Source organism: Channa argus, chromosome 5 (assembly GCF_033026475.1).
Source record: "Channa argus isolate prfri chromosome 5, Channa argus male v1.0, whole genome shotgun sequence".
In the NCBI taxonomy this organism is placed as follows: Eukaryota; Metazoa; Chordata; class Actinopteri; order Anabantiformes; family Channidae; genus Channa; species Channa argus.
In genome coordinates this window covers 20,043,655-20,070,108 of record NC_090201.1, presented here as the reverse complement: position 1 = coordinate 20,070,108, position 26,454 = coordinate 20,043,655, and the positions used below count along the sequence as shown (strand labels likewise).

Here is a 26,454-nt window from a genome sequence, read left to right as displayed (position 1 = left end):
TTGTTGTCCACATACACCAGTTTGTCTGTGGTTAGGAATATTTTAATGAGGATTAAAACATCCAGTTTCTCTCTGACCGTCTCACTGCTGACTGATCTGTGTGAGCTGAGCCAGCAGACAGATTGATAGCAGCCTCAGAAGCACTTCTCCACACATGACAACCAAGATATTCATCTTCTGCTATTGATTTTCCTGAGTATGGTCTGTCACAACAAGATGTGCTCTCTATTAACCAGTCTAAAGAAAGTAGTTTCATCCATTTTACAGTTCCGTTTTATGAACTCGTCTTGCACTATTTTTAGATTTAGATTAGGGAGAGTTTCCCATTTGCTTAAAACATGACCTTTGTGTTTTCAGCGAATCCAAACTTTAGAATCCGGTCTGACACACTTGGCCCATTTTTCAGGATGATCAGCCTGTACAACCTGGAAAAGTAGAATAGAAAGAAGAAAATGCTCAGGGCATAAAGTCAGGATTTATTTTTTTATTTGCAGTGAGATGATTCCCATCTGCTTGTACAATTAGTTTGCTGTCCCACCAGACTTGGGCTGTAAACACAATAGAACTGAAAGGAGAGAATAGATTCTGATGACAGTTTTCAGTTTTCAGTTTTGAAACGGTGCCTTTGTTGATTCTTTACTCTTTATAATCTCCAAACACCGTATTGTAAATTTGTATTATGCCGTTGTCTCTGTGATAACATATTCCAACGCATCTTTCTGCGTAGACGATGGCAAGCTGTCATTTGAAGAGTTCAATACCTACTTTGCGGATGGGATCCTGACTACCGAGGAGCTACAGGAGCTTTTCTTCTCCATAGATGGCCGACAAAATAAGTGAGCTTTTGTTTTTATTATTTAAAATGTGTTAAGTGCAATGCTCACAACAATCTTCACACACTAATCAGCTTGTTCAGCAGTCAGAAAAACGGACCAAAGACTAAGTGTTTGGGAGCTTAAAGAAAGTTAATTTATTCCTTTCAAGTCATCAGTTGCAGACTAAAGGCCTCACAGCTGGAGGGAGGTCTTTGGTACAAATGAGCCCTGCAGCCAAACTCAGGGAGGCTGAATTAACGTTTACCTCCTTATTCTGGACATAAAACACTGGTCTACTCCGTACACTTCTCTGAAATTGCAATCACAGAAATCAGCCTCAGGGTAGCTGTTGAAATTACTGGTTTGTAGAGAATGTTTAATGTCAGGGTTTTGGTGTATGGGGGTAACCACAAGTAAGACACAGAGAGAGCAGTGTGCTAAATAAAGGTTTATTAAAGAACATAAAGTATAGAAAAGGTGTTACTAAGAATCACTGCAGAAGGGAGGACAAAACTAATCCAAACACAAACGAGAAACTGAGAAACAGAGTGATTAACAAAACCGGAGTCAGACAAACAACAACGGTCTAAACAACAACCTGGCTGGGAGAAAAACTGACACTTTATAAGAGCTGAGAAGACTCAGCTCTTATAAAGAAACTGCAAGGTCTACAAGGTCTACTAAGCAGGGAAACGTGAATAAGGGGGAATACATGAGCTGGAGGGAACAAACAAAGGTAATGAACAGAGAATCCAATGCAGGAAAACAAAGAAGCCCAAAAAACTCACTACAGCCAGAGAGAAAAAGTCTCTCCGGCCAGTTTCTCTCTGGCCGTGGCATATGTAATGGTTTAAATTTCCAATCTTTTTCTAAAGCCAGTTGTCTTTATTAAATTTGGTAGAGTGGGAATGGTATTCATGAGGCAATTTGCAACCTTTTCACCTCTTGACATTGCACCAACACTGAAAGACCAAACAATGCTTCCTAACTTGGCTGTCAAACTATATGACAATCTACTGAAGACATTTTTAAACCATATTCCATAGTATCACAGTATGGCAAAAAAAATAACCCCCACACCCCAACATTCACACACACTCTTAGCTGCATTGAGAGTTTTGAGTTGACATTGAAAGAAGTTATCTTTCCTCTTTTTTTCCCCAGTTTAACATGACAATACCATTTGGCACCAGTAAAAGCTCTGCTTTTATTTTTTTTGATGTGTTGCCAGTTCTTCGTGTTTTTCTGTGCAGTAAAGTGCTTTTGGACACGCTGTTAAGGCTTGGACTGTCACTGTGACACGCCAGTTCTCAGACCTCTCTAACCACGCTCCAAGCTTTGAATCAGTTGGCATGAACTGAGCTCTGATGTCTAATTAAAGGCCTTTCTTCTTCTGAAAAACAAAACTTTAATTACATGATATCTGTCACAGAAAAAAAGCATTTCCAAAACCACCAAAGGCTTTAGGGATTATGCCGAAAGGTGCACAGAACAGACAATATTTCCTCTCAGATGAAAAGATAGAACAAGTGACTTTGGTCATTTCCATGGTATCTTGTAACGAAGCTGTGTGGGGACTTGCTGTCACTATCTAAACGGAAATTGACAAAAGCAAACAAAAGAAAAACACAGGTGGTTGTTGCCCACACATGCTGTGTGAGTTTTTAATAACACAAACCAATAAAAAGCCCACATATTCTTTGCACCTTAAAATGAAAATGACCTGTAAAAATGCATTTAAATCTGCAGTAGTACTTTAGTGTAGTTATGGTTCAGCTGCCCAGATTTCTGCCGTGACAGGTGAACAAAGCTGTATTGATTCTAGTGTTTTTTGACAGTGGAGTAAATTAAAAAGAGGGGGCACTGCCACAACATGCATATCTAGCCAGACAGAACCTCATTGTAATCTTCAAGTAGAACGACAACATTCATATCACTAATTTTCTGAGCAGAAAGTCAGTTTTTGTTTCACTAATAACAAGTTAATAAGCTGTAACAGAGGTTTTGCTGATTTCTATGGTTTTAACAACAGTGTCTTCGGTGTGTGTTTTATTTGGGATGACGCTTCAATATTCAATGTATTTTGAATTAACATTCTCCCATTGATCTCCTCTCCTGCTCTGCCCTGCAGCAATCTGGACACTGACAAACTCTCAGGTTGGTGGAACAGTGTGCTGTCTGATTTAATATACACAGTAAATTAATGTGCGTAAAACTGATGTCTTCAAAACTCACCTTCATCTGTGTTTTTATCCAAAAGTCTGTTGTTTTAGTCAACATGCTTGTTAGTTTTCTTGCCAGAAGCAAGATGAGGAGATTCATACGACTCTCATCTGTCTATTTAGAGAGGCACAATTAGCTTAGCTTAGCTCACTTTATCTTAGAACACAAACAACTAATATACAAATATACAATTCTTGGTCTGTTATGTGTAGATAGTAGAGAATGATCAATCTTTTCATGTAATTCTTTCTTTTTCGAAAATGTCAGACTATTCTGTTAAATCTGCCACCAGTCACGCACAGCGCTGATTTTAATTTGAATATGAAAAGGACTATGGCACAGATTTACTGACCCATATTTTTATTTATCATCTTAAAAATGCATGTTTGTGTGTTATGGCCTCAATATAGTTAAACGAAACAGGGCAAAGACCTGTAGATACCAGTAGTACTCAGAATAAAACACATACATAATTCATCAAATGGGAATGGCATCGTTTCCATCTGACGTCAAGAGAAGTCGACCGTTTTCCGTGATGTGCCCCTCATCTCAGATGTAGTTCACTGAAAATGTATTCATTGCATTGTGCTCTTTTATGTAACCCAGTTAGACGATTTAATTGAATTTAAGTGAGAAGAGTGTGAATGGTGCTGCTGATCCATTAAGCTTGGATCACATTGTTGCTCATGTGTCAGATCGAGCACACTCTTTGGTTTATGATATAATAAGGTCTTTAATTAAAAGGTAAGAAGTAGTTATGGTTACAGTTTGTCTTCTTTTTTTACTGATGTCGTATAACCAATCTAACTACTATGATTTATTCTCAGTTATGTGAACGTTGACACACATTTGTGAATGTCAGTTTCTTAGCATCATCTAATAAATTACGATTTGATAGATGCAATAGAAAAATAATCTTACCCCTTATAAGAAGCTCACAAGACCAAGCTCTTAGTGATGATGATCAACTTGTTTATAAAACTACTGAGAATTTCTCACTGGTCTAGACATGGTCTTGTTTTAATCGGAATCTATCATTGAGAGTGTGAGAGTGTATTGTGTTTGTTGTCACAATACACTTTCGATTGTTCTGACATTGCAATGACACTGACAACCCCTGTTTTCTGATTCCTATTAGATTATTTTTCACAGCACCTGGGGGAATATCTCAGTGTGCTCTCAGCTCTGGAGAGCCTGAATGTGGCTATCTTAAAGGCGATGGATAAAACTAAAGAGGTAAGATTTCACCAGAGTCCATGATAACTTCTATTTTTAGCTGTCAAATGTGTAGGAATTTGGCTTAGCTAATTATTTTGGTGTACAGAAGCTCATGCTGAGTAAAGGCTTGTAGGTGTTCAGTTGTTTGTGCTGCAAATATGCTTAGTTTAGTGCTGATTCATGGCTATGAGAGGAAACCCTGGCATGCACAGATGGAGCCAGTGTTGCACCAATTTTCCAAAAACTGATGAGTTAACAAAACAGGTAAAAAATAGAAAAAAATAAACCTTTTCAGCATTGTTTTTGTTATGAATTGTTTTAAAGAGGTGTTTTCTTGCTGAGAGCTCCACGATAAGATTAACTGAACTCATGACTGTACAATAAGACAGGCTACAACAGGAAGGGACAGCTAGCATTAGATTATCCAAGGTTATTAAAATATATCAACGCCTTTAATGCTCTTTAGCTGATTCAGATACCTATGATATCTATGTTTGCAGCTGAGCTAACGGACTCAGAACATCAAACTTTTCTGTTACAAATGACAAACATAGACTTCAGTTAGTAGAAAAATGACAGTGTTGAAGATGGTCCAGGATGTGACATGTTCTTTAAAACATTTCCTCTTTGAAGTTTGCAATGTAGCTTGAAGTTGGAGAAGTTTCTCTGCTTTGCAGTCTGACCGAGTATGGATTTCAATAACAACTGCAGGAAACAGCTCATTTGATACGTCCCAGTGTGCTTCATGCAAACCTCAAGATAAACATGTTTAATCTTACTTTTGCTTCCTAATCAAAATACTATTTAATTGCAGTTAAGAACATATTTTCACATTTACTCAGGACTTCTTGAGATAACAACCTAAAATCTAGGATTTGAAATGCAATATAAACCAAAACAGCCACGCTTGGTAAACAAGAAGAAGAGAGGACATGTACTGAATAACTATACATCCTGTCTTAATTAGATCACCTTGCTCCTCTGTTCTGGCTCTTCTTTAAAGCCGGTAGAGTGGGGAAATCCATAGAGGACTGTGCAATCACTAGTTAGCAGCTGTGGTCTGTCACACAGTGCTTTGGACTGCTAATCCCATGATGCATTTTCAGTAGAGGCTACTTGTCATTGGAAGTTTAAACAAAGAGCTACCGCACTGTTATTCATTAGCACATTACACGAATGAGAACCTTGGAAAATGCAGAAGCATGTTCCTGTTTAGGGACTCACGCAGCAATTACGTCTCCTATTAAAGTTCTTCTTCTTCACCTCAGTATTTGATTTGCAGTACTGAATAATGCATGCGCTCAGCGAATTAAGTAGCTAATGTAATTACAGCAGTGAATGCAGTGCGGTTGGTTCGGAGAAGTTATCAAATTCTCTTTGTTTCCATCTCCGCGTGTCCTGTCATGTCTCCCTCTCTCAGGAGTACCAGGGCTCCAGCGTGTTGGGCCAGTTTGTCACCCGGTTCATGCTGAGAGAGACGACCAGTCAGCTGCTGTCTCTACAGAGGTCACTGCAGTGCGCCATGGAGGCTGTGGAAAAGCAGAGCAGCCCTGCCCCGTGAGAACTGCAATATGACACTCTGTATTGTGTGTGCAATACATTCTGCAAGTAACTATCTGCATTATACAACATTAAAGCCACAAAGAAGTTGTGATGTCCCCAGAAATAACAGTTAAATTCCGGCACGATGAGTTCAGGCGCTCCATAAACAAGAGGATGGGAACATAAATAGGTGTTTCAGGTGTTTATTTTTTTAGCATTTTAGGCTCCAAATTCATTTTTTAATTGTATACCTAAATGTTTGAGCCTGTAAGCTTTAAAGTGACACTTATTATTTTGTTTCCCAGTTATGAGGACTTGTTGCAGTTTGTACAGTGAGAAATAAATGGACTAGGTGGAAAATATGCCACAGGGATACATGGTTTGTAGAGTGAAAAATTGAAGAGAGAGACCAATGAACCCCAGCGAGTGGTGTGTTGTTAAGTCAGCTTTTGGAAAGGATCATGCGGGTGTCTGCAGAGGATGGATGGAGAGAACTGTAAGTCAGCTGAACTGCTCCCTGATGATTGTTTTTAACAAATTAATCTGTAGCATTGCCAGACCACAATCAGCAAAAAACCAAACAAACATTAAATAAATTAAAAAAAAACCTAAACTAAACATATTAAACCTTACTCTACACACAGTATTTCCAAAAGGGCTACACCAAATCAGACGTCTAACTTATTATCAACATCATCTCTACAAGTGAAGTTTGTCAGTGAAGCAATAAGGAATTTCTACTAATCAGTGCCTGCTTCTTTTTTTTTAAGAATTGTGTTTCAGCACAAAGTGGAATCTGCTACATTCTAACAGCGGTTCAAACTGTTGCTTGGTTATAGGCAGATTGCTCGGAAAGTATTTTTTCTGTCAAGCATAACAGAGATTCAATCTCTTGGAAATTTAATGAGTAGAACTCAACACTTTTTGTAACTAGTTCGGTAGCACAACTTGTAGCTGTCCTATCTGTTGCCCTGTGTGTTTAAGGGCTCAACAGACGTCTCCTCTGTCCCCTCTGGGTGCCACACTGGTATTATTGAAAATAATGGGGCGATTATAGCCAAGGTGAATTATTGAGAGGGGACTTGGGGAGACAGAGACAGAACAGAACAGGAAAGGATATAGGACATGGACATTGAAAGCAAAGAAAGATGACAAAGACAAAAGAAGAAAGAGATGGATCACAGAGACATGTCCGTAAATAACTTTCTTCAGATTGTTTGAATGGTGAAAGATCTTGCAAAGACAAAAGGTGAGTGAGGCCAAATTAAAGACATATTGCATTGGCTACAGTGTACTTCTCCCTCCTTTGCTTCAATGCAGCGGATTTATGGCTGTCGCAGTGGCCTTTGGGCTCCAGGCTGTTCACAGCATGAGAGCCTCCTAGCAATGCGCTCCCTCTGCGCTGTCAGCGTGATGCTGCACACAAACACACACACACACACACACACACACACACACGCACTCACAATAGGGTGCACTCATAAAGACACAGTAAAAGGAGAGAGTGAGAGAGGGGAACACATTAACCAGAACAAGCATATGTGCAAAGGCATTTAAACACACACACACACACACACACACACACACACACACACAAACACACACACACACAATATCAAAGTTCACACACCTGCTCACACACGTATGAGTGTGTGTCTCAAATGTCACACTCTCAAACACACAGAGTGTTTGACGTCCTGCCCTTGACACTCATTTACAGACAGAAAACACTTTTCCATCGATGACAACACTGTGCGTGTGTGAATATTTGAGTGTGTTTGCTGAGGGATCGGTCCTATTTAACACCCTGCCTGTAGGTTAATAGGCACTGCTGTGTAGCTGGCCCTTTGCTAAGTGTTTTCACCTCTATTCTCGCCACTTGCTGTTTATCTTTAGTTCTTGCTATCTTGGCACCAGTGAGTGTACTCTCTCTTGCAGCAGACACAAACCTGTATCTTTCTAATTTAAACTGATTAATTATTGGCATCCTTCCTCACCTCTCTACCTCATTTCTCTTTTGCTCTTGCCTCTCTTTCCCCCCATTTTCTCTCTTTTTTCTTAGTTTTATATCCTCTTCTTTATCCCCCATGCGACCATCAGTGTCTGCCATATCTTCTATTTCAGTTTTTTTCCACAATCCTCTGACAGTTGCTGTCTTTCTCTCTGATGTGTGTCTCCCTTGGTCTCCACCACTGTCATGACAGGAGAGAGGTAAAGACGCCCGAGCTGACAGCACTACAGAAGAATGGCAGGCGGTGTGGTCGCAGGGTCCATAACAACCTGTGCATGTCTCCATCAGATCCTTGCTCTGGCATCCTGACCACAGGTGAGAGGAATGTAAATGTATAATCAAAAGGTTGATTCAGAAAATCAAAGCAACCAACAGAAACCACCCTTGCCTTAGAACACTGTTACTGTGTAGATGCAAATAAAACCAAATAGAACAAGCATACCAGTTTGCACGTTGCCCTATTGCAATGACAAGTGAAGTTTATTTGCTGGTTGATTTCCTCTTGTGAAAGCTGATCTCAGCACAGGTCCACAAGCTCCAAACTTCTCTCCTTGAATGGCATCAGGTAAAGTCAAATTCCCAGTCCTACCCAGACTTTGTGAGTTTCTCAGCAGCCTTAAGTCGGGAACAGCTAAGAATACACTAATAATACAGCAGGCTTTATGGTTTTTGCAACCATTACTCAAACTGGAGGAAGTGGTGCATTTGCTGTGGACTATTTTGAGCTGTATCTTTATTGTGCAAGCAATTATTTACAGCAGGAGGACAGTGTATGTGGGACTGACTCAAAATAAACCTCACTGCCCATTCTCATTAAAATGAAGGAATATGTCACGCAGTACAACGGTGCGCCTCGCTGATGTCTTTTTAATAGTTTGTGGGAGGCCTGTGGCCCACAGGAATGTACAGTATATGTGGCTTTTGGCTATGTAGGAAGCTGCGGTTATGTTACAGTACAAATCCAGAGCGTGTGTTTACATGTGCATTAGTAGACTATGTGTATGACCAGAGTATACTGGCATTGCATGAATCAACATCTCATCCGGGTTTCAGAATAGTGTTAAGTTTTATTCACATGAATAATTCTCATCTCTGTCAATTAGTACTGTGCGTGATAAGAGCAGACGGTAAGCAGTTGTCCCCGAAGGCTTTTTCACCAACAAAGATTATACTGACATTTCCTAGAGACAAGTACTTTATGTTGTGCCTCATTCATATTCTTCTTCGCTAGTAGTGACAGAGTGAACATGAGACATTCAGTCCTCAGGTTTCCACTGTACAATAATTCTTAGATTATGTCAGGGATTATACACTTTTCAAAATGGGAATAGAGAAAAAGTATATGTTTACTTTCCCCCCCATTTTCACATAAAACCTATGCAATCAAATGATTGAGCAGAAATTCTCAGCTGTGGTTACAAATTTCAAAGATGATATAAACACTCACTGGCCAATTTTTTAGGTACACCTGTACAATCTAATACCAACCAATACAGCAGCTGTGCCATGAATTCTACTTTTACAGGTTTTCCCAGTTTTTATGTTGAAAACCTCAGAAAGATTGGAAAGTTCATAATTATACTATGTGTTTATTATTGAGGTCATAGCGGGTAGTGTAGTCATGCTGGAGTGGATTATAAAAAGAGGAAGTTTCCAGTGTTTTGGCCACCTAATTCATTTTAAATAGGGTTGGAGTAGTTTGTACAGATGTACCTAAGCAATGGAACTGGGGCACAGATTTATAATTCTGGGGTTCTGATGATTTTGTGTTGTGTTGCCTCAGGTGTGAACCTGGAAGATGGGGAGAACTGGTGCTCCCAAATTAACAGGCTCCAGCAACTCCTGGATAAACTGGACTGTCAGGTATGAAACCTTTCAATGTGGTCATTGACGTATTTCTGTAACAGCCTCTCTGTTAATACTCCCATACTGAGTTTGAGTGGTAGAAACAGTGAAATACGTACTGAATAATAAAATAATAATACATATAGTGCAAACAGATACCATACCATTTTGAGGATACTGAGGAAGTGGTTTTCTCATAGATGATGACAATGCGGTTTCTACTTTTCCGCTTTCTGATTTGTGTAGACTTGCGTCTTTGTTACTCACCACCTTGGCCAATATGTTCTTTACCAACAAAAGAATGTTCAGAAACCTGAAGTTCCCATTTTTTAAATCAGAGATGCATGTGCAAAATACTCAAAACCTGTGTAAGATCTCGTCCAGGTTTCAGAAACCACAATAGGATGTTTAAATGCGCGAATTATAATCATGCTACAAAAAGCTAATTATATCCAGATTACTAGTACCCAGTGAGTTAGTACACTGACATAATAACAAGGATTTCCAATAAGTAACATTGTACACACAAATTATCATTACTAAGAGGTTAATGTGTAAATGAAAGCATTATTAATTGGAAGTACACAAACTCGACATGCAACACACCAGCAGATACTGTAGGCAATTCTACTAGATCATACATCAAAAATCACAAACAGTATAATGAAAATGTATATGCACATAATGCGCCGACAAGGGAATTTGGGAAGTAGAATAAAGCTTTTGCCTCCTGGCACAGGGCTGACAATCTGGTGGAAACAACAATGCTATGGTACTGTACTAGCAGCGGTCACCACAGCAACAGTGCTCCGAATTGAAACTAAATAGTGGTGGCAGAACAGATTCATTTGAGTTACGTCGGTGGATAAATTGTCTATTCTAAGTATTTTCCTCAGTGTTGCATTTTTATCATTCCCGAAAAGCAGATGTAATCTGAAATGTTTGACAAAACTAAGCACAGAGCTTTCATATTTTGATAGGCTGATCCTGGTGAGCATCCGTGGATAAAATGAATGCCTCATTTTTCCATAAATACCAATATGAATACATTAACTCTGATGAACCTCTAATTTAATAAATCTATTAGAAAATAAATAAACTGAAACCCTTTAAGAGCTATTTGTCAGTGTTTATCACAGTACTGCCACCTTTAAAAAAACATTTCCCATATTAAATGGCTCGTGAAGAATTGGATATGCGAAAGAGCAGCAGCATTAGGTTTTCAAAGCCTGTTTTGTTCTGCACACCAAAATATTAAAGTGTTAAGAAGAATTACAAGTGCTATGACTGGGCTACACAAACAGCACAAACCTGTAAACCTGTCTGTGATGATACATGTAATAGCAAGATTAGTTATTGTTCAACGTGTGACTTGAATTTTGCAGCACCTGTCTGGCGTTTGGTGTTTTCATGGTGTGAAAAACCACAGCCTGTTTGAACAGCCCTGTTCTGTATTATCAGTCCCTAATGTTGCATTTTATGATACTTATTTTCTCGGAGTCCTCGCTCATTGTGTGTCCTTTGACCCAGTCTCACTACCACATCTCATCTTTTTTCACGCTCTCTTGCCCCATCTTCTGCCTCATCTCATTCTCCCACTGTCTGTTCTTTTCTTCAGTAACTCGTGTTATTCCCATCTTTTGATGTTCGGCCTCTCTTGAAGCATTTTTTTTCTCTAGTTCTTAGTGTTGTCCAGGAGGACTCGGAGTGCAATATCAAAGAAATTCATGACCTGCAGGATGTTCACTGTGCAATATCCATCTCCACACCCTAACACCACCTCTATTACACACACCCTTTGTCCATCTCATTCCTTTTGTCTGGTCTGTCAGACATCTGTGTCTGCTCTCCCAACAACCATAAACTTTGACAAAAAAGATAATTTTGTGTTATTGGAAAAATCATTACTTAAGAAGGTAAAAATTTCGGAAACAGAAATGTAATAATGAAGTAACATCATGGTAAATACTGTACCAGGCAATAACCTAATAATAACCAAATAACCTTTAAACACCCCTGTGTAATAACCATGAAACAGGGCTGGAAAATGTAAATTGTTGGGTAATATCACATGAAATCAAACAGCAGGAACTCTGGTCATTATTATTATTAGGTTTTATGTAGCTGGACAATTCTAAATTGCCTATTTCTACTTGATTTCATGTCATGGTTTTTATATCATGATTAAATTAGTAAATACATTCAAAGAAAAAAGATACATTTACAAACTAAGTTAAGTGCGCGCAGATGTTTTGGTCATCTTAGCTCCAGTCGTTTCAGTGGTTTAATTTTCCTCTGGAGTCTCTGGTCATAAGCAAAGACCCTCTTGTTTCAGGGTCCCAAGATGGAGCCACCAAAAGAGGACACACTGGCCAGCACATACAAGTCTGTAAGTATATGGACTTTTACCTGCAGAATACATTATTCAAAACGGGTTAATGGTTCCTTTAATTGTACATGGATGCCAGACAGACTGTTAGTGTTTTTTTTTTTGTTTGTTTGGTTTTTTTGGTCCTTTCGGCTTAGCCCAAAATTTAAACCGTGGCCTCTTCACTGCTCCTCTTTATGCAGTTATATGTTGACTCATAGATAGACTCACTTAGCACTTGGTATTGGATGGTGGCAACCTGGTCTTATTGTTCTCTCCGTGGGGGCTCTTTGATTTCCGTGTACACAGCTGCTTGGCCAGGGGCAAAGCTCAGTATTGTTATCGAGAGGAATCACTGATGTGTTTGCTATTTCAAAGGCAGAGGCCCTGGGCGTCCAACTACACGTTTTGTTATTTGTAGATAAAGTGATTTCTTGTTGTTTAGTGTGATTGCTCTCAATGATGGAGGGGGGTGAGCCACAGATAAAGAACAGGATCCAGTTGGAGATACCTTTTCATGGAATCAAACACTCAAGGTCAAACTGTAAAGTGACACCTTTGCATCCTAATGTTGTAAGGTGACACTTCTCTGTCTGAGGCTACTGCACAGCAGGAGTGTCCTCTTGAATAACTTTAACGTTGACTGTGGACCGTACAGTAGCTTCACTGCAGTTTTTGGATCTCCCTGTGTTTTTGACAGGACAAGCCTAACATCAGTTGTGTGGCTGTATCTCTAAGAACAGCGCAAACCAGGTCCATGTAATGCTGGAAATTCAAATTTGAACATACATAGTTCTACAACTTATATTACCTTATATATATTATATTAACTTATATTAACTTATACAAGTTAATGTTTTGCCTTAAAATTATCTGTTTTGCTTTTTTTGTCTTAATATGTCTTAATATATACATGTGAAGCATTACCACAACCAAACATTACATTTCACAGTCTAGACAAAATTATTCTACTCGAAACATTGTTTTTTTATCCAAAATGTTGACAAAATAGAAATAACAATCAGCTGCATTCAGCAACGATTCTCCCTAAAAAGTGCATTTCAGTCATCCAGTTTGTTCACTGTTCTTATTCTAAATGTCAAGCAGCACATCTGCTCTTCTCTAAACCATAATAACACCAGAACCACCTGTCCTAGCAATTATAATGCCTGTTTTTTTCGGGGGTTTTTTTAGAGTTTGGAAAACCAATGATTGAATGATTTGAAAAGCCTCAGTTTGAAAGTTATAAAATGTGAGGTCAAAAAGGTCTAGGTTATATTGGCAAGTTCAAAGCCCTTTGTTAAAAACATGATACAATCAGGTCTCATTATATGAGTTTGGCCATTGCCTGTTTTTACACGTATCCACACAGGTTGAAAATCAATTTGTATCTTTCTGTCTTTCTGTTCTATCTTTCTTTGAGCAAGGTTGAGAGATATTCACCTGTTAAGCTAAGTCAATGTCATTTTCATTGCTCCTAGAACATGACTGAGGTCACAACAAAAATATTAGATGATTTCAGGTATCTCCAAACTAAAGAGATGTGTCCACGGTGTGTACAAAAACATCCATAAGATAAGTTTCCCTTCGCAGTGGCTGCAGCAGTGATTCACTCTTGCACTGACTTGATGAGAAAGTAACGGGAGCAGAAGGTTGCTCGAGCCCAGTTTCCCAGAGGAGGCCGCTGAGTCAGTTTCAGGGCAGATGCTCTGTACGTTGTTCTATAACAGGAAACAAGTTATTCCTTTGTCAGAAGGTTGACGAAGTGACGAAGAAAAAAAAAAGGGTAATTGAGGCAGTTTATTAAAACATTTTCATGGTACATTTAGTTGAAATTTTGCTAAAAGACTTGTTTTTAGCGGCATTTTGTTTGGTACTTCACCAAAGGAATTACAGAAGCTAATGTGTGAAACGTTCAGCACTGACTTACTGTAAGACTTCCTACACCTTCAGTACAACAAGAAGAAGGGAAACCAGCTGCTGTTAAGAAAGGGACTAAAAACATTTTCTTCTGAAATATACTGGGAAAGTATTATGGCAACACAGTATTCTCCTGTACTCTGTCTGTTATGTTTCTGATTCATTGAAATTTAGAAAAAGTTCCTGAATCTCACTGAGATTGTTTTACAATTACTGCCTCTATCTTCCTTTGTGCAGCTGCCTCCTCTCAGGCCTTCAGCTAACAAACATAACAGAGTATGAAGAAATTGCCTTAGGTGGGAGCAACATATAAAACAGCATTGGATTTATTTATTTATATCTCAGCTGTTGTTAGCGAGTTGTGTAGCCCCAGGAAGGTACAGTTCCCCATCAAATGTTTCAAAGGTATCCATCCTGACATTCTTTACACATCCGCTTGATGCCTCACACACACACGCCCGCACACACACACACACACACACACACACGCACAGAAATCTGTTCTCCTTCTGAGCAGCTAGTTGTTCCGTGTGTCATCTCATCCCCCTGTCTCTCTTGTCATGTTGCCAACAGAACATCCTGCTGGTTCAGAGGCAGATGTCGGTGACTGATGAGGATCTGGACAACTTCCGGAAGGTCCTGAAAAGCTACATCGATGCCACCTCAGCCCACTCTGACAACCTGCAGTGAGTGGCCTGTTTGCTTTAAGGATAAGCAGTTTATCTAAAACATAAAGCATCCAGCTCAGGCCTGGTGCTGAGGCGACATTTTTAAAACTGAGGAAATTAAATTAGAGGTTTTATTATATACGTTTGCCAAGATCAATGTTTGTGAGTATAAAGGTTTGAAATAAATTTCGTTAGTATTTAGTTTATCAGTAATCCTGGGATTTTTTTCTCCCTGGTTACCTCTTGGCATCTCTCTGTCTCTCAAAAGAGTTGAACTTTTGATCAGAATTTATTGTCTCTGAGTTCAATCTCTCTTTCACTCTGTATCCTCTTCTTGCCCCACTCTCTTCTTCTTTATCCTGCTGTCAGTGTGTCCGTTCAGAAGCTCACGGGAAAGTCGTGTTACATAATGTATGAGTTCTGGCAAGACCGCATCGCCTGGATGAGGTCAGTATGGTGTGTGTGTGTGTGTGTGTGTGTCAGATATTGGCAGACTGTTTGGCACTCTTAACTTTCTGATGGAAATGTTCCCCACGAGTGAAGATGAGCAGATGGCTCATCTCTCACTTTACACACACACACGCACACACACACACACACACACACACACACACACACACACACACACACACACACACACACACAAACGGAATCCACACACAACGATGCAGCTTGGCAGCATTTGAATTTATATCTACGCCTTATACATATCAATGAATATATGAATCTGCCAGTTTGCACAAACCTGTTGTATTTGGTAAAATTGCGATTTACATCTGAACTCCTAATGGTGAAAAACTCCTCCAGGTGATGTCATCTGAAGGAGTTTTTCAGGTAGAAGCAGAGAAATATTTTAATATTGGGAAGTCAGAGGAATGTTTAAAAGGATTAATGTACATTTACAACCTAAACTAAAGCCATAGCTTTCAAGTTGAAATATGTTGAAGTGGCTCTTTTAAATATGTCAAATTAGATATGACAGATTATAAATCTCTATTTTACACAAGACAGTAATGAGCAGATATATTTTTCTGCTGGTGATGCTAAAGTCACTGTTTTCTGATCATGTTGTCTGTTGTGCGTCTCTTTAGCTATCTGCAGTCAACCAGCAGTAAAGATTTCCAGCGCTGCATCATCGACATGTTAGACGATGCTGAGGTAGTTTCTACAATGTTGCTCCCAGGTTTGTATATGTGTGCTAGTGATTGCGTTCACATGTGTCGATAGTCATTAAATATTAAAACCAGGTCCTGGAAACTCGGCTTAAGGAGAGACTAACACATGTAAAATATGGCCCTAAGTAATTTTCATATAGTGACACTGCAGCATGAAATACCCGTGACATTTGCTTTCGGGCAGATAGTTTTCAAATATTTAAGACACCACTTTCAGTCGTTTTTTTTTTTTTTACATGTGTCTAGAAAAAGTTCTTGATATTTGCTGTAAGCAGTGAGGGCACAGACAGCATGACATATTTCATTCATTTGTTCATATATGACACTTGAGTCTCCCATAGTGATTGCATTTCTGCCCCAAACTCATATGCTGAGAGGGTTTTAGCACATTTCTGTCTCCTCAGTTGTTCAGTGGCTTTGAGTTCTATGATTTTGACAGGTCACTCCAACAGAACTCTGTCAACAGCATTTTCTAGTTTTCTGCAGAAAGGGTTTAAAAAATGACCTGGTTAGAAAGACGACTTTAAAACACTATGTTGAGTTGGCCAATCTATTAGCCACCTCAGACCAAAATGTTAAGCTGTTCACCCTAAGTCCCACTATAGTTTGTGGACTCCAACAGGTATTTTTAGTGTGCATATGAAGACTTTCATCAGGCCACTGAGTAGCTCCACTGGGGCAGTTGGGAATCATTTCTGTTGGTCAGGAGAATTGAACAGCAGCCTTTTAGCAACTTTTATTCTAAAGCTCCTGTAGTAATGAACTTGAATTATAGAATTGTGACACAGCTATAGTTCATTTTGTTGGCTTAATGTCATAGCTTTTCTAACACTGGCTACTCGTCTGTTAGTGAAAATGTGACATTAATGTGGTAAATGCTATGTGTGTCACATTCTGCTCTCTGAATAAATCCATGAAATCTGGTGTGGAAACTGGCTTTCATCGAAAGTTTTTGGCTCTCTTGACAATAAATGTTGTTGTATTTCTGAAGAGATAAATAGAAAGTAAAAGAATTGTAAAAAAAGTAAAAAAATAAAATATATAAAATGTTATGAAATCCAACAGACTTACACAATACAGAAAAAGTAGAAGGTAGAACCAAAGAAGAATCCATCACATCAATAGACAACACAATAAATTTTACTGTCTACAGAGAATTCTCGGGGAGAATATATTCAAGACCAAAAATAAAAATTAAAAACTATAAAATCAATTCCATCTAACCTGGGGTGTTAAAACAAGAACACAAGAGAAGTAGAGTATATAAAACGAGCATGAGGCCAATAATGTTTTAGTGGAGACAGAATCCTTGAAAACAAAACGAAGCCTATTTATGTCGTTATTTTGTTTCTCAATTTATATATGTGTGTGTGTGTGTGTATATATATATATGTGAAGACCTAAATATGTACCTCAGTGCAGTATATTTTTGTAATAATACATAGGAATTTAAACAGAATTATTATCAATGGAGTATAGGTTACAAGCAAGGAAAAAAAAAACACAAAATATACTTTCTTCTTTTAAAAACGTTTTCATGTGGAAATAAGCAGAATAGCTACCTTAATCTGCCAGCATGACTTCTGTTGCATATCTTCCCTGATTTTCTCCTAATAATGTCATTCATGATCAACACAAAGCAGAGTGGCATGCTCAGGCTACAATCATGACTCTTCTTTCTTGTCTTGACATTTTATTAATTTGTTGGAGGCCTCTAAATGTGCTTCAGAAAGCAAAAGCTGTAATTATTATTTCTGGCTCTTTGCGTCTATTACAGATGGTGATTTATCTGTGTAGGCTGCATGGGTTGTGGATGTTGCTAGGTGACTGTATGTAGTTGTTTACCTCCACATCTGTGACTTGTCTGCATGCATGCTGACTGTTTCGGACACAAACTAAACTGTTCTGGTGTAAACACTGAAATCACATTACTGTCATTTTTTACATTTAACTGTGTAGAAGAGTTGAGTTTAGCCTAATTAGGTGCCAAGTGTGTCACAAAGATAACTGCACGTGTTTCCAAAATCAAAATTGAAATAAGCCAGCAACATCACAGTACATGTCAATATTTCTAACAATAAAATAAACTTAAAATGAAATCGTGATCACAAAATGAAAAAGTGCTACAACACTAAAAACTGGAGTTTTTTTTTCTTGATGTTTTTTTTCTGAGAGCATAAAATAATATAAAGAAGGCTACATGCACTCATCATTAAATGCATTAGAATTGACATATGATTGACAGTGAGTATGGAGCGATAGTACTCAGCATTGTGGGTCCCTCGAGCTACTGCTCCCTCATGCTGTGTTTGATTAGTTTCGAAGCTTCTTCTTCCAATATTCTTAGTAAAATAGCTTTTATATGGCTTCCTGTAGGACATCTCCCCAGTTAGGTAACAAGACCTTCCCTGCATCATTAGTAGGTTATGGTGCCCTGAGTCTTAGATGCTTTTGGCTGCTGCTGATGCAAGTGAGGCCACATTGTACTGATTGGCAGGAAGAAGGAGGTCAGTTCATGAGGTGCACATCAGAAGCACAGGAAGAAGTCAACTCTAGAATCGATGATAGAAAAATAAATAAATACAATGTCGTGCTTCTCCAAGCAGTTGCTAGTATTGTGAGCTCCACCGGCTGTCACCAGACAATGCCTATATATTATAACTGGGTGTGTCACGAGCATCATGGTTATTCTTGATTGCAACTATAAAACATTTAGTAAATGTCATACAGCACACAGTACAGTAGTAATTTATTTGCTCTTTACCTGTCCTGTGTACATTAATTTGAAAATGATGTAGATAGTTTAAACCAGCAGAGGAATGTGCACACGACCCTGTGATGGTCCTGTGTGTTCTACATTTGAATTGTCACCATCCCTCAGATTAACATAATCTACGTTAAATATACTCCTGAGTTGTCCTGACGTACACAGTTGATTGGTGTGAGGTGAGCTAACTCTTGCTCTGTATGTGTTTCCTCAGCTTCCTGGTGGATTATGACTAACAACTAACAACTGAATCCAGAATGTCACAACTACACTGCCTACACTGTCACACGGACAAAAACACACTGGTGCATCAATCCACCCACCCGCATGCACACATCCGCTCAAACACACACATACAAATATGCACAAACACCCGCACACAGACAGAAAATCAAAAAGCATCCGTGTGTTTGAACGAGACAGGACAGAGACAATGGCGTCATCCAGCATTCTCCAACTGCATCTTTTAATGTTCCTCTGTCTTTGGCTGCTCATTATTGTGCCGCTTATATAAAAAGGGATAGTTTCACCCTATAGCCAATCTATAGACTTGAAAACAATTGACTCTCTGCGATGCAAAAGCCTGTTATTTTTTTAAATATATATATATATCCCTGTCTCTAACTTGTACTATGTCCTCATTTCTTTCGCAGTATTTGTCAGATATTATTCCAGTGGAGAATAACCAAAAAGTGTGTAGGCGACAATTACTATGCCAAATTATGTGTATTGTGCTTTTGATGAGTTATTTACTGATACATAGAATTTGATAGGAAGAAAATGCAGAGAGGACAAGAGGATTATTGGTTAGTGCAGCGTATAAATTGCATGCTGATCACTGTGGCCGAGAGCTTTCGGGAATAGTTCCTTTAAAATTCTGTTTGTATATGTTGTATAATATGGTAGCACTGTTTTCTTTTCATATAGATACCTTACTGTCATGTACACAGGATGCCAAAAATGCTATTGTTGTAAAAGCTACATGTACACTAAACTCTATCTATTGCTAGATATAGTGGTCAGTTATTTCGATTAGTTTTCCTCAGTCTCCAGTCTGACACACATGCTGTCTCTAATGTGCACATCTAAGGGATTTAACGCTTTGTGAGGGGAGTGCATTGTATCACTATGTTATAAAAAGAAAATATGTTGAATGTATTATGTATTTTAAGCATTCTTCCTGTACATATGGAACTCTGATATGTTCTTATTTCTGTTGTGCTTTGGTTTGGCAATGAACACAGAATTGTGAACAAAGCAACTTTAATTAAATTATCAAAGCTTCTAATTGCTTTATTTGACAAGTCAAAGTACTTCTGCATATTCAGTTTTGACATATAGGGGAGAGCAGGTCGAGTGTCGTTAGTTATAACACTCTCAGTTTGACTAGCCAGAAAACAGCTACGATGATGTCATCACCATCATATACTCCCATTTGGTTTCACTTTGGAGCAGGAAACTTCTAATTTACTCCTTTCCATAATTTGGTTTCTGTAACCTTATTAACAGCACCTCATAAGACTGGGTCCAGTCATTTTCATATGCTGAAAATATCCAGGACCTCCTCTGGAGTCACTGAGACATCTCTGGGCTCAGAAAGCAGGGTCAGTCCATGCACATGGCTTCAAGACGTCGTGCTCTGTCAAATTAAAAGACGTTTACACAGGGCCAGCTCTGACATTATTGTAATGTCACTACTGCATATATTATTGCATTTATGAGGGAAAACAATTAATGAGAAACACCACAAAGAGCGTGATTCTACAGAGGAAACTATATTTTACTTTTGCAAACGAGGTTTAGCAAATGTACCAAACTTTGTAACTAACACACTAACAAGACATTGGAAGTGGTATTACACACAGTTATAGAAGGTAGAGACAAATGTACCAAATCCTGCTTACCAAGGCTTTAAAGTACCTAAGACTAACTGCTCATTACAAACAGCAAATAGACAGACACCATCAGTGACTAGGTTGTGGACATGGTGGTGTAGTTGGCAGCTTAAGATCCCGATATTTCCCTCAGGATTTGGTAGAAATTAAAAAACCTAAATGAGAGTGAACATTAGACTTAAGTTTACCAGGTGGTCAGAAACACAGCTCTGTGAATGTTGATCAGTATCTGCAGCTGCTATATAAATATAATTGTTCACCTCTGGTATTTGGTGTGAAGAGGTTATTCAGAGGTTTTCTTCAGCTGGGATTTGATACAATTGGCACATACCTTATCATATAATACAGAAAGAAATGTATGTGTCTAAAAAGAAAACTGGGTGAAGATTCTCTGTGGTTTATTCACAGGTATCCACTCACACATTACGCACAGCCATTTAATTCAGTGGTTATACAAAATATTGACTCATTCAGCTTCACTATTGCATCTATGTAGGTCTAAAGTTTGTCAGAGTATAACGCTGAAATCCTAACAAGATAAGGCTACAAATTATCCTGCACTCCCAAGGCCGAACCCTGAATGCCCATCATACAAGCTTTTCATTTCATTTCTGTCAATAATGTTATTATGTTTTCAGTCTTTTGTGAGCTTTGAGTTTCTCACAGAGACACCTCCCTCGCTGAGGTTATATAACTACGAAATATGAAAACTGCAGCATGCCAACTGGACTTGGAGAGAACGCTGCATGCATCTAATAGATTGTGAACGTAAATTTAGTTTCTCATGGAAAATCTGTGTGGCAGAAATCTTGCTTCTCTTTCGTTTTGCAGTTTTGCAGTCTTGCAGTCGTTTTGATTTGGATCCTTTCGAAGTTCCAAGCAGCAGCCAGTATCTTGTGGTGACAGGAACACATAATTGCTGAAATTACCCAAATTGTTTGTGCCAGAGTTACAAATGGACACACATGTACGTTGAGGCACAAGAGCTGGCACATTATTGCCCTGATTGCTGGGGCGGTAATAGTTGATTGCATGATTGATACTGAGGAACTGAAGCTTTTTCATCATTAGACCCTTGTCAGGCAGATGATCCACTGGTAAGGCAGAATAAATATTTAGTAGCTTTCAGGGCAGCTATGACACTGAAGATGTTCATCCACACCTCCTGTTTCTCATCTGTTTCTCAAAAATGTTGGGGCCCAAGTGTCACCTCCTCTAACACTAGAGAGCCGTGAGCATTTCACAGCAAATCTTGTTGCTGTGTGAAGTGGAACATCTGGAGAACACCAGAGATGTTACAGGCAGATGAGCGATGAAATTCAATTACCCAACATAGATGGCTTGTTATATATTTTCTTTCTCCTTTTTATTTCTTGTTTTGAAAACTGAGCCAACAGCAAAGCTGCTCTGAAACTTGTACTGGTTTTCAGAATGCAGATGATTCAGGCTTGTTTCTGCATTGATATTAAAGGAATAATTTAACATTTTGGGGGAAAAAGCTGAAAGGATTGATTCCACTCTGACCTCTGTCTGCTCAAACTCATTGAGCCTTCCTGTGAGCCCTCTATATACAGCAAAGTAAATGAAATTGCAGGAATGCCAATCACTACTACAAAGTAATCAATCTAAATACACTAAATGGCTCTTGGCGCAAAAGAAATTTAGAGAACAAATTTCTCAGGATCAAAATGTGGTTTCATTTAATAAAAGGGGCAGTGTGTAAGATTTAGTGGTCTCTCCTGTGACACTGAGATTGCAGATTGCAGCCTTTTGAAGCCTCTAAAACCAGTGTTTGCTTCATCCTCTCACCTACTGTTAAACATGGCGGCTCAACATGTGGTCAAAAGAGAAAACCTGCACTCTCTGCGGGTATAAAATGCTCATTCTAAGCTCAAGAAAACACAGCAATTTAATTTACCAAACACAGTGTTCTACCTGATTTATTGTCTACCTTGGCAATACAGCATGGATTCACTCACACAGTCTCTGTTCCATCTTGGAAGCAATGTAGGGACTGTGCTTCCTCCGGTTGAGAAATGTGTATCTTGAAATCACAGTGAAATGCATTATTCAGTGAAAACTGCAGCCCAGTCTCAGAAGATTTTGTCTTGCACATATATTGTATTTTCCAGCATCATAATGAAAAAACAACTTATTTGTCTCTATAGCATATTTATTGGATAGAAGATTATCTGATGAGCATTGTATAATCATCTTTGGCACGTTATTGTAACCAACTCATTTGCTTGAGGAAACATTGTGCATTTAATGATTGTGATGCTTTTTTGTGCTGAAAAGGAAAAGCAAGGATTATTATTTCAAATCATACGCTTCCTAAATAACACTACAACCTGTTAGTGCCCTCTCCAGAAGGAGAGAAAAAAATAGAGGCTGTTTTATTCTCTTTCAGGCACTTGACCTTGGTTCCGATGTGTGCAAACACAGCTCATCACTTCAGAGAGCCCTGGGTCAGGGCTACAGTGACCAAAGCAAATCTGTTGTTCTGTTTCGTTTCTCCCTCTTGCCACTCCCTCCATCTTGGTTACTTTATTGTGCAGAAGGTGCAGTAAAAAAATGCTTTAAAAGTCAAAGCCTGTGTCACCTCGGTGTGTTTGAGTCCTAAGTCCTATCTATCTATCTATCTATCTATCTATCTATATATATATATATATATATATATATATATATATATATATATATATATATATATATATATATATATATATATATATATATATATATATACACATACATACATACATACATACATACATACATACATACATACATACATACATACATACATACATACATACATACATACATACATACATACATACATACATACATGTATACAGATATATAGATGTATAGATAGATAAATATAGATATAAATATAGATATATCTATATATATAGGCTGAAAAGGTGCTTCCTGAACTCTGACCATCAGCACGGGGCTGGGTGCTCCCCTGTCTCTTCCACTGTTGCCATACAAGCAAGATCATCTCTCTCCCCGGAAAACTGTTCAATCTTTGAACTGCTTCCCTCGGGAAAAAATACTGAGATCAATAAGAACGACCACTAGCAGACACAGGAAGAGCAGTTTACCTCCTGGTTTAAACCAGACCCCACACCGCACACTGCATCGCACCTCCACTGTTACAATACATCATCAACTTTTTTTTACATGCATATCTGTTGCTTTTACCTCATTGCACTTCATCCTACACCTTCACTCTTACACATAATTAACAGCTAATGTGATATGTACTTTTTGCACTCTAATATCCTCCATACAAGTCACTGACTTCTTCATTGCAAGATTTATTGTTTCTATCTTTACAATGTTTTTATTAAAAATCACTATGTCTATTTTGGCTTTTGCATATTTGCAATTAATAGTATTAAGCTCTTTATTTTATTTTTAACCTCTTACTGTATGTTGCATAGTTACGACCCACACATTTATAGCTTTTTTTTTACCTGTGTTGTCGTGATGTTTTCTGTTATCTTAAATCATCTGTGATTTGAGAAGACTGTGCTGTTTTAGCAGCTCTTTGAAAAGCTTGGTCTTTTGGTTGTTCTGCTGGTCCACAGAAATATCGACTGAAATATGGTTTGCAGTGCTATTAATACAGTTACAAATCCTGCAGAATAATTGTAAGTTTTTTCTTCCAGTGCCACCACAGTTTGTTTTTTTAATGTGATGCCTTAACAACTGTTTGATTGATGACATGGGTTACAGATATCACTGTTCCCTTTGGGATGAATTATGTAAACCTTTATGATCCAGGTGATCTGAACAATGTCACAAAAATAAACAAACGCAAAATTTCTAGGCTGATAAAACACAGTCATATTTTATGGATTTATTGAACACAACGATTCAACATATAATGTTTGTTAATATCACAATGGCACTGTTCAAGTGGTTTTATAAGTCAAATTGTGTCTAAACCACACCTCCATTCTTTTAGTCATTGATTGGACTCAAGGCTTGCAGACGCCTAAGTCCAGCAGATCAAATTTCATGACCAATTTTTGTAGAAAACCAAGACATTTCTACAAGAAAAACTTGTATACAGCACACGCTTGTGCAAGATGTGTAAGATGTCGTATTACCAAAGGTTTGAAAAAAGGTTTTAGTTTTACAGTGAATTGACAATGTAGTTTTTTGCTGATGTCCAGAGAGCTACAGTGCTACTGTAGCTCTCCAAGTAGTTCTGCTTTCTAAGAAAATGTGTATATTGGATTACATTGTTGTTATTGTTTTTGTTATGAGAAACGTTTGTCATTGTGGGGTGTCATGTTTTCTTCTTATTTCATATTTAGTTACCGTGGTACAAAGACAAGTTTCCAGTGACCATTTTATGTTAAGCAAACTGCTATTTCACGGTTAATTTTTAAATGTCATCTCCACTGTGTGGGAGACTTATGAATCATTCAATTAAAAAACTAATGTTATTTATAACCTCAAAGAAGAGGATACGAAGGTGGTAATGAGATTGTGAGAATATGAGAAACCATATTGTTTTCAGTGTCCGTCAATGTAATGAGTCACGCTTTGTGAGCTAGTGTAGATCACATAGGAAAAAGAGAAAATTGCTTTCTGAAGTCATTTTTTGCATTGTGTAGCCACCTTTTAGGCATCTTGAGAAGAGCTGGGGAAAAAAGGGCAGAATTAAAAGTAACTTCCATTAATCTGCCGCAAGCAATATATTAGGACAGAAAGCAGACAGATAATTGAACCTCTTTGTCCACAATTATTAACTACAATGATGCCGTAACATTCTTGCAACAAGAAGAAGTAACTCAGCTCGCCACACAGCGAAATGCGCCTCTGTCCCTGGCAAACAGGTCGACACTCACATACAAACTGTTGATTCTGCTCTTTTCTTGAGCACACAGATATCTGACTGTGGCCATGTAAAATCTGAGCTGCAGCATGCAACCACTTCATCTTCAGTATAAAGCAAATGTCACCATCCTGCTACTACACAGGTGTTGAAGTAAACAACAGCACTGGTCCTGGCTCACACGCTGACACATGCAATTACATCTAAAAGACAGATGAGTCATGTTTCATTTTTAGAGCAATTGATGATCAGTAAATTTACTTTATGCTGATATACTTTGTCCACTTTGACCAACAGTACAATGCTCCTCAAGCTGTAATATAATATATTAGAGTTCACAGCTGCATTTTATGCATTATCTGTACTTTTACTTATTGTCTGTACACTCTGTGTTGCAGTTTTACTGGCAAATAAATATTTTAGATGAAAGACATATTGTATGATGAGCTCATAAAATATAAAACATAGATTCAGCTTCCAAACAGTATATTTATGGTTGATTCAGCAGCACTTCAGTTGTAGCATAATACTTCACTCATTTGAAATATACAGAGAATCATAATAAGTATCTTGGCTTTTGCTAAACATTCATCTAAAATTAGAGTATTTTACTTTGGAATATTGCTACTTTTGCAACAATTGAGTTTAATACTCTTGTTACCACTGTCAAGGCGTAATCACCAAGATACTTCTGAAGAACCTTCCGTCCGGAAGTACAAAAATCTTGTTTTCTTGTAAGTGGTGTGGAATAAATTACTTCATATATAATAAACCGTGGGCTCTGAAAAGTCACCCACATTTAAACAGTAGTAGTAGTAGTATTGATCGCATGTTTTTAATTTTTATTACTTTGTTTTTTGCTGGGCAGTTTGGGCATTTTAGACCGGGATCAATAAAGTCCTATCATTATTCTGTATTTTGTTAAATTAATCTGAATATGAAAAGTAACTGGTAACTATAAAGATCAGAAATCAATCAAGCTGATTAAAAATACTATATTTACCTCGTAAATGTAGTGAAGACAAAGGATAAAGAAAACAGAAATACGCAAGGAAAGTAGAAACACCTTGAATTTGTACTTAAGTAAACAGACCTAGTTACTTTCCACCACAGTATTTAAGATCATTTCATTCTGCACAGACAGATTCA

The 26,454-nt window shown here is 38.1% G+C and overlaps 1 protein-coding gene and 1 long non-coding RNA gene across 2 annotated transcripts in view; both read left to right on the top strand.

Moving 5' to 3' along the window:
• The window catches only part of necab3 (N-terminal EF-hand calcium binding protein 3), a 30,667-nt gene extending 10,831 nt beyond the window's left edge, over window positions 1–19,836 (top strand). The window contains exons 3-13 of the mRNA XM_067506142.1: window positions 728–836; window positions 2,947–2,972; window positions 4,177–4,274; window positions 5,677–5,813; window positions 8,003–8,124; window positions 9,593–9,672; window positions 11,990–12,043; window positions 14,516–14,628; window positions 14,980–15,057; window positions 15,702–15,793; window positions 18,767–19,836. Coding sequence (XP_067362243.1) covers window positions 728–836; window positions 2,947–2,972; window positions 4,177–4,274; window positions 5,677–5,813; window positions 8,003–8,124; window positions 9,593–9,672; window positions 11,990–12,043; window positions 14,516–14,628; window positions 14,980–15,057; window positions 15,702–15,793; window positions 18,767–18,795 — 938 coding nt within the window. The 3' untranslated portion in view covers window positions 18,796–19,836. The remainder of the gene's footprint in view (window positions 1–727; window positions 837–2,946; window positions 2,973–4,176; window positions 4,275–5,676; window positions 5,814–8,002; window positions 8,125–9,592; window positions 9,673–11,989; window positions 12,044–14,515; window positions 14,629–14,979; window positions 15,058–15,701; window positions 15,794–18,766) is intronic.
• LOC137128277 (uncharacterized) lies at window positions 5,820–7,404 on the top strand. The gene is made up of 2 exons (XR_010914533.1): window positions 5,820–5,997; window positions 6,104–7,404. It is a non-coding gene; the product is annotated as an uncharacterized lncRNA (long non-coding RNA).
• Window positions 19,837–26,454: the final 6,618 nt, after the last annotated feature.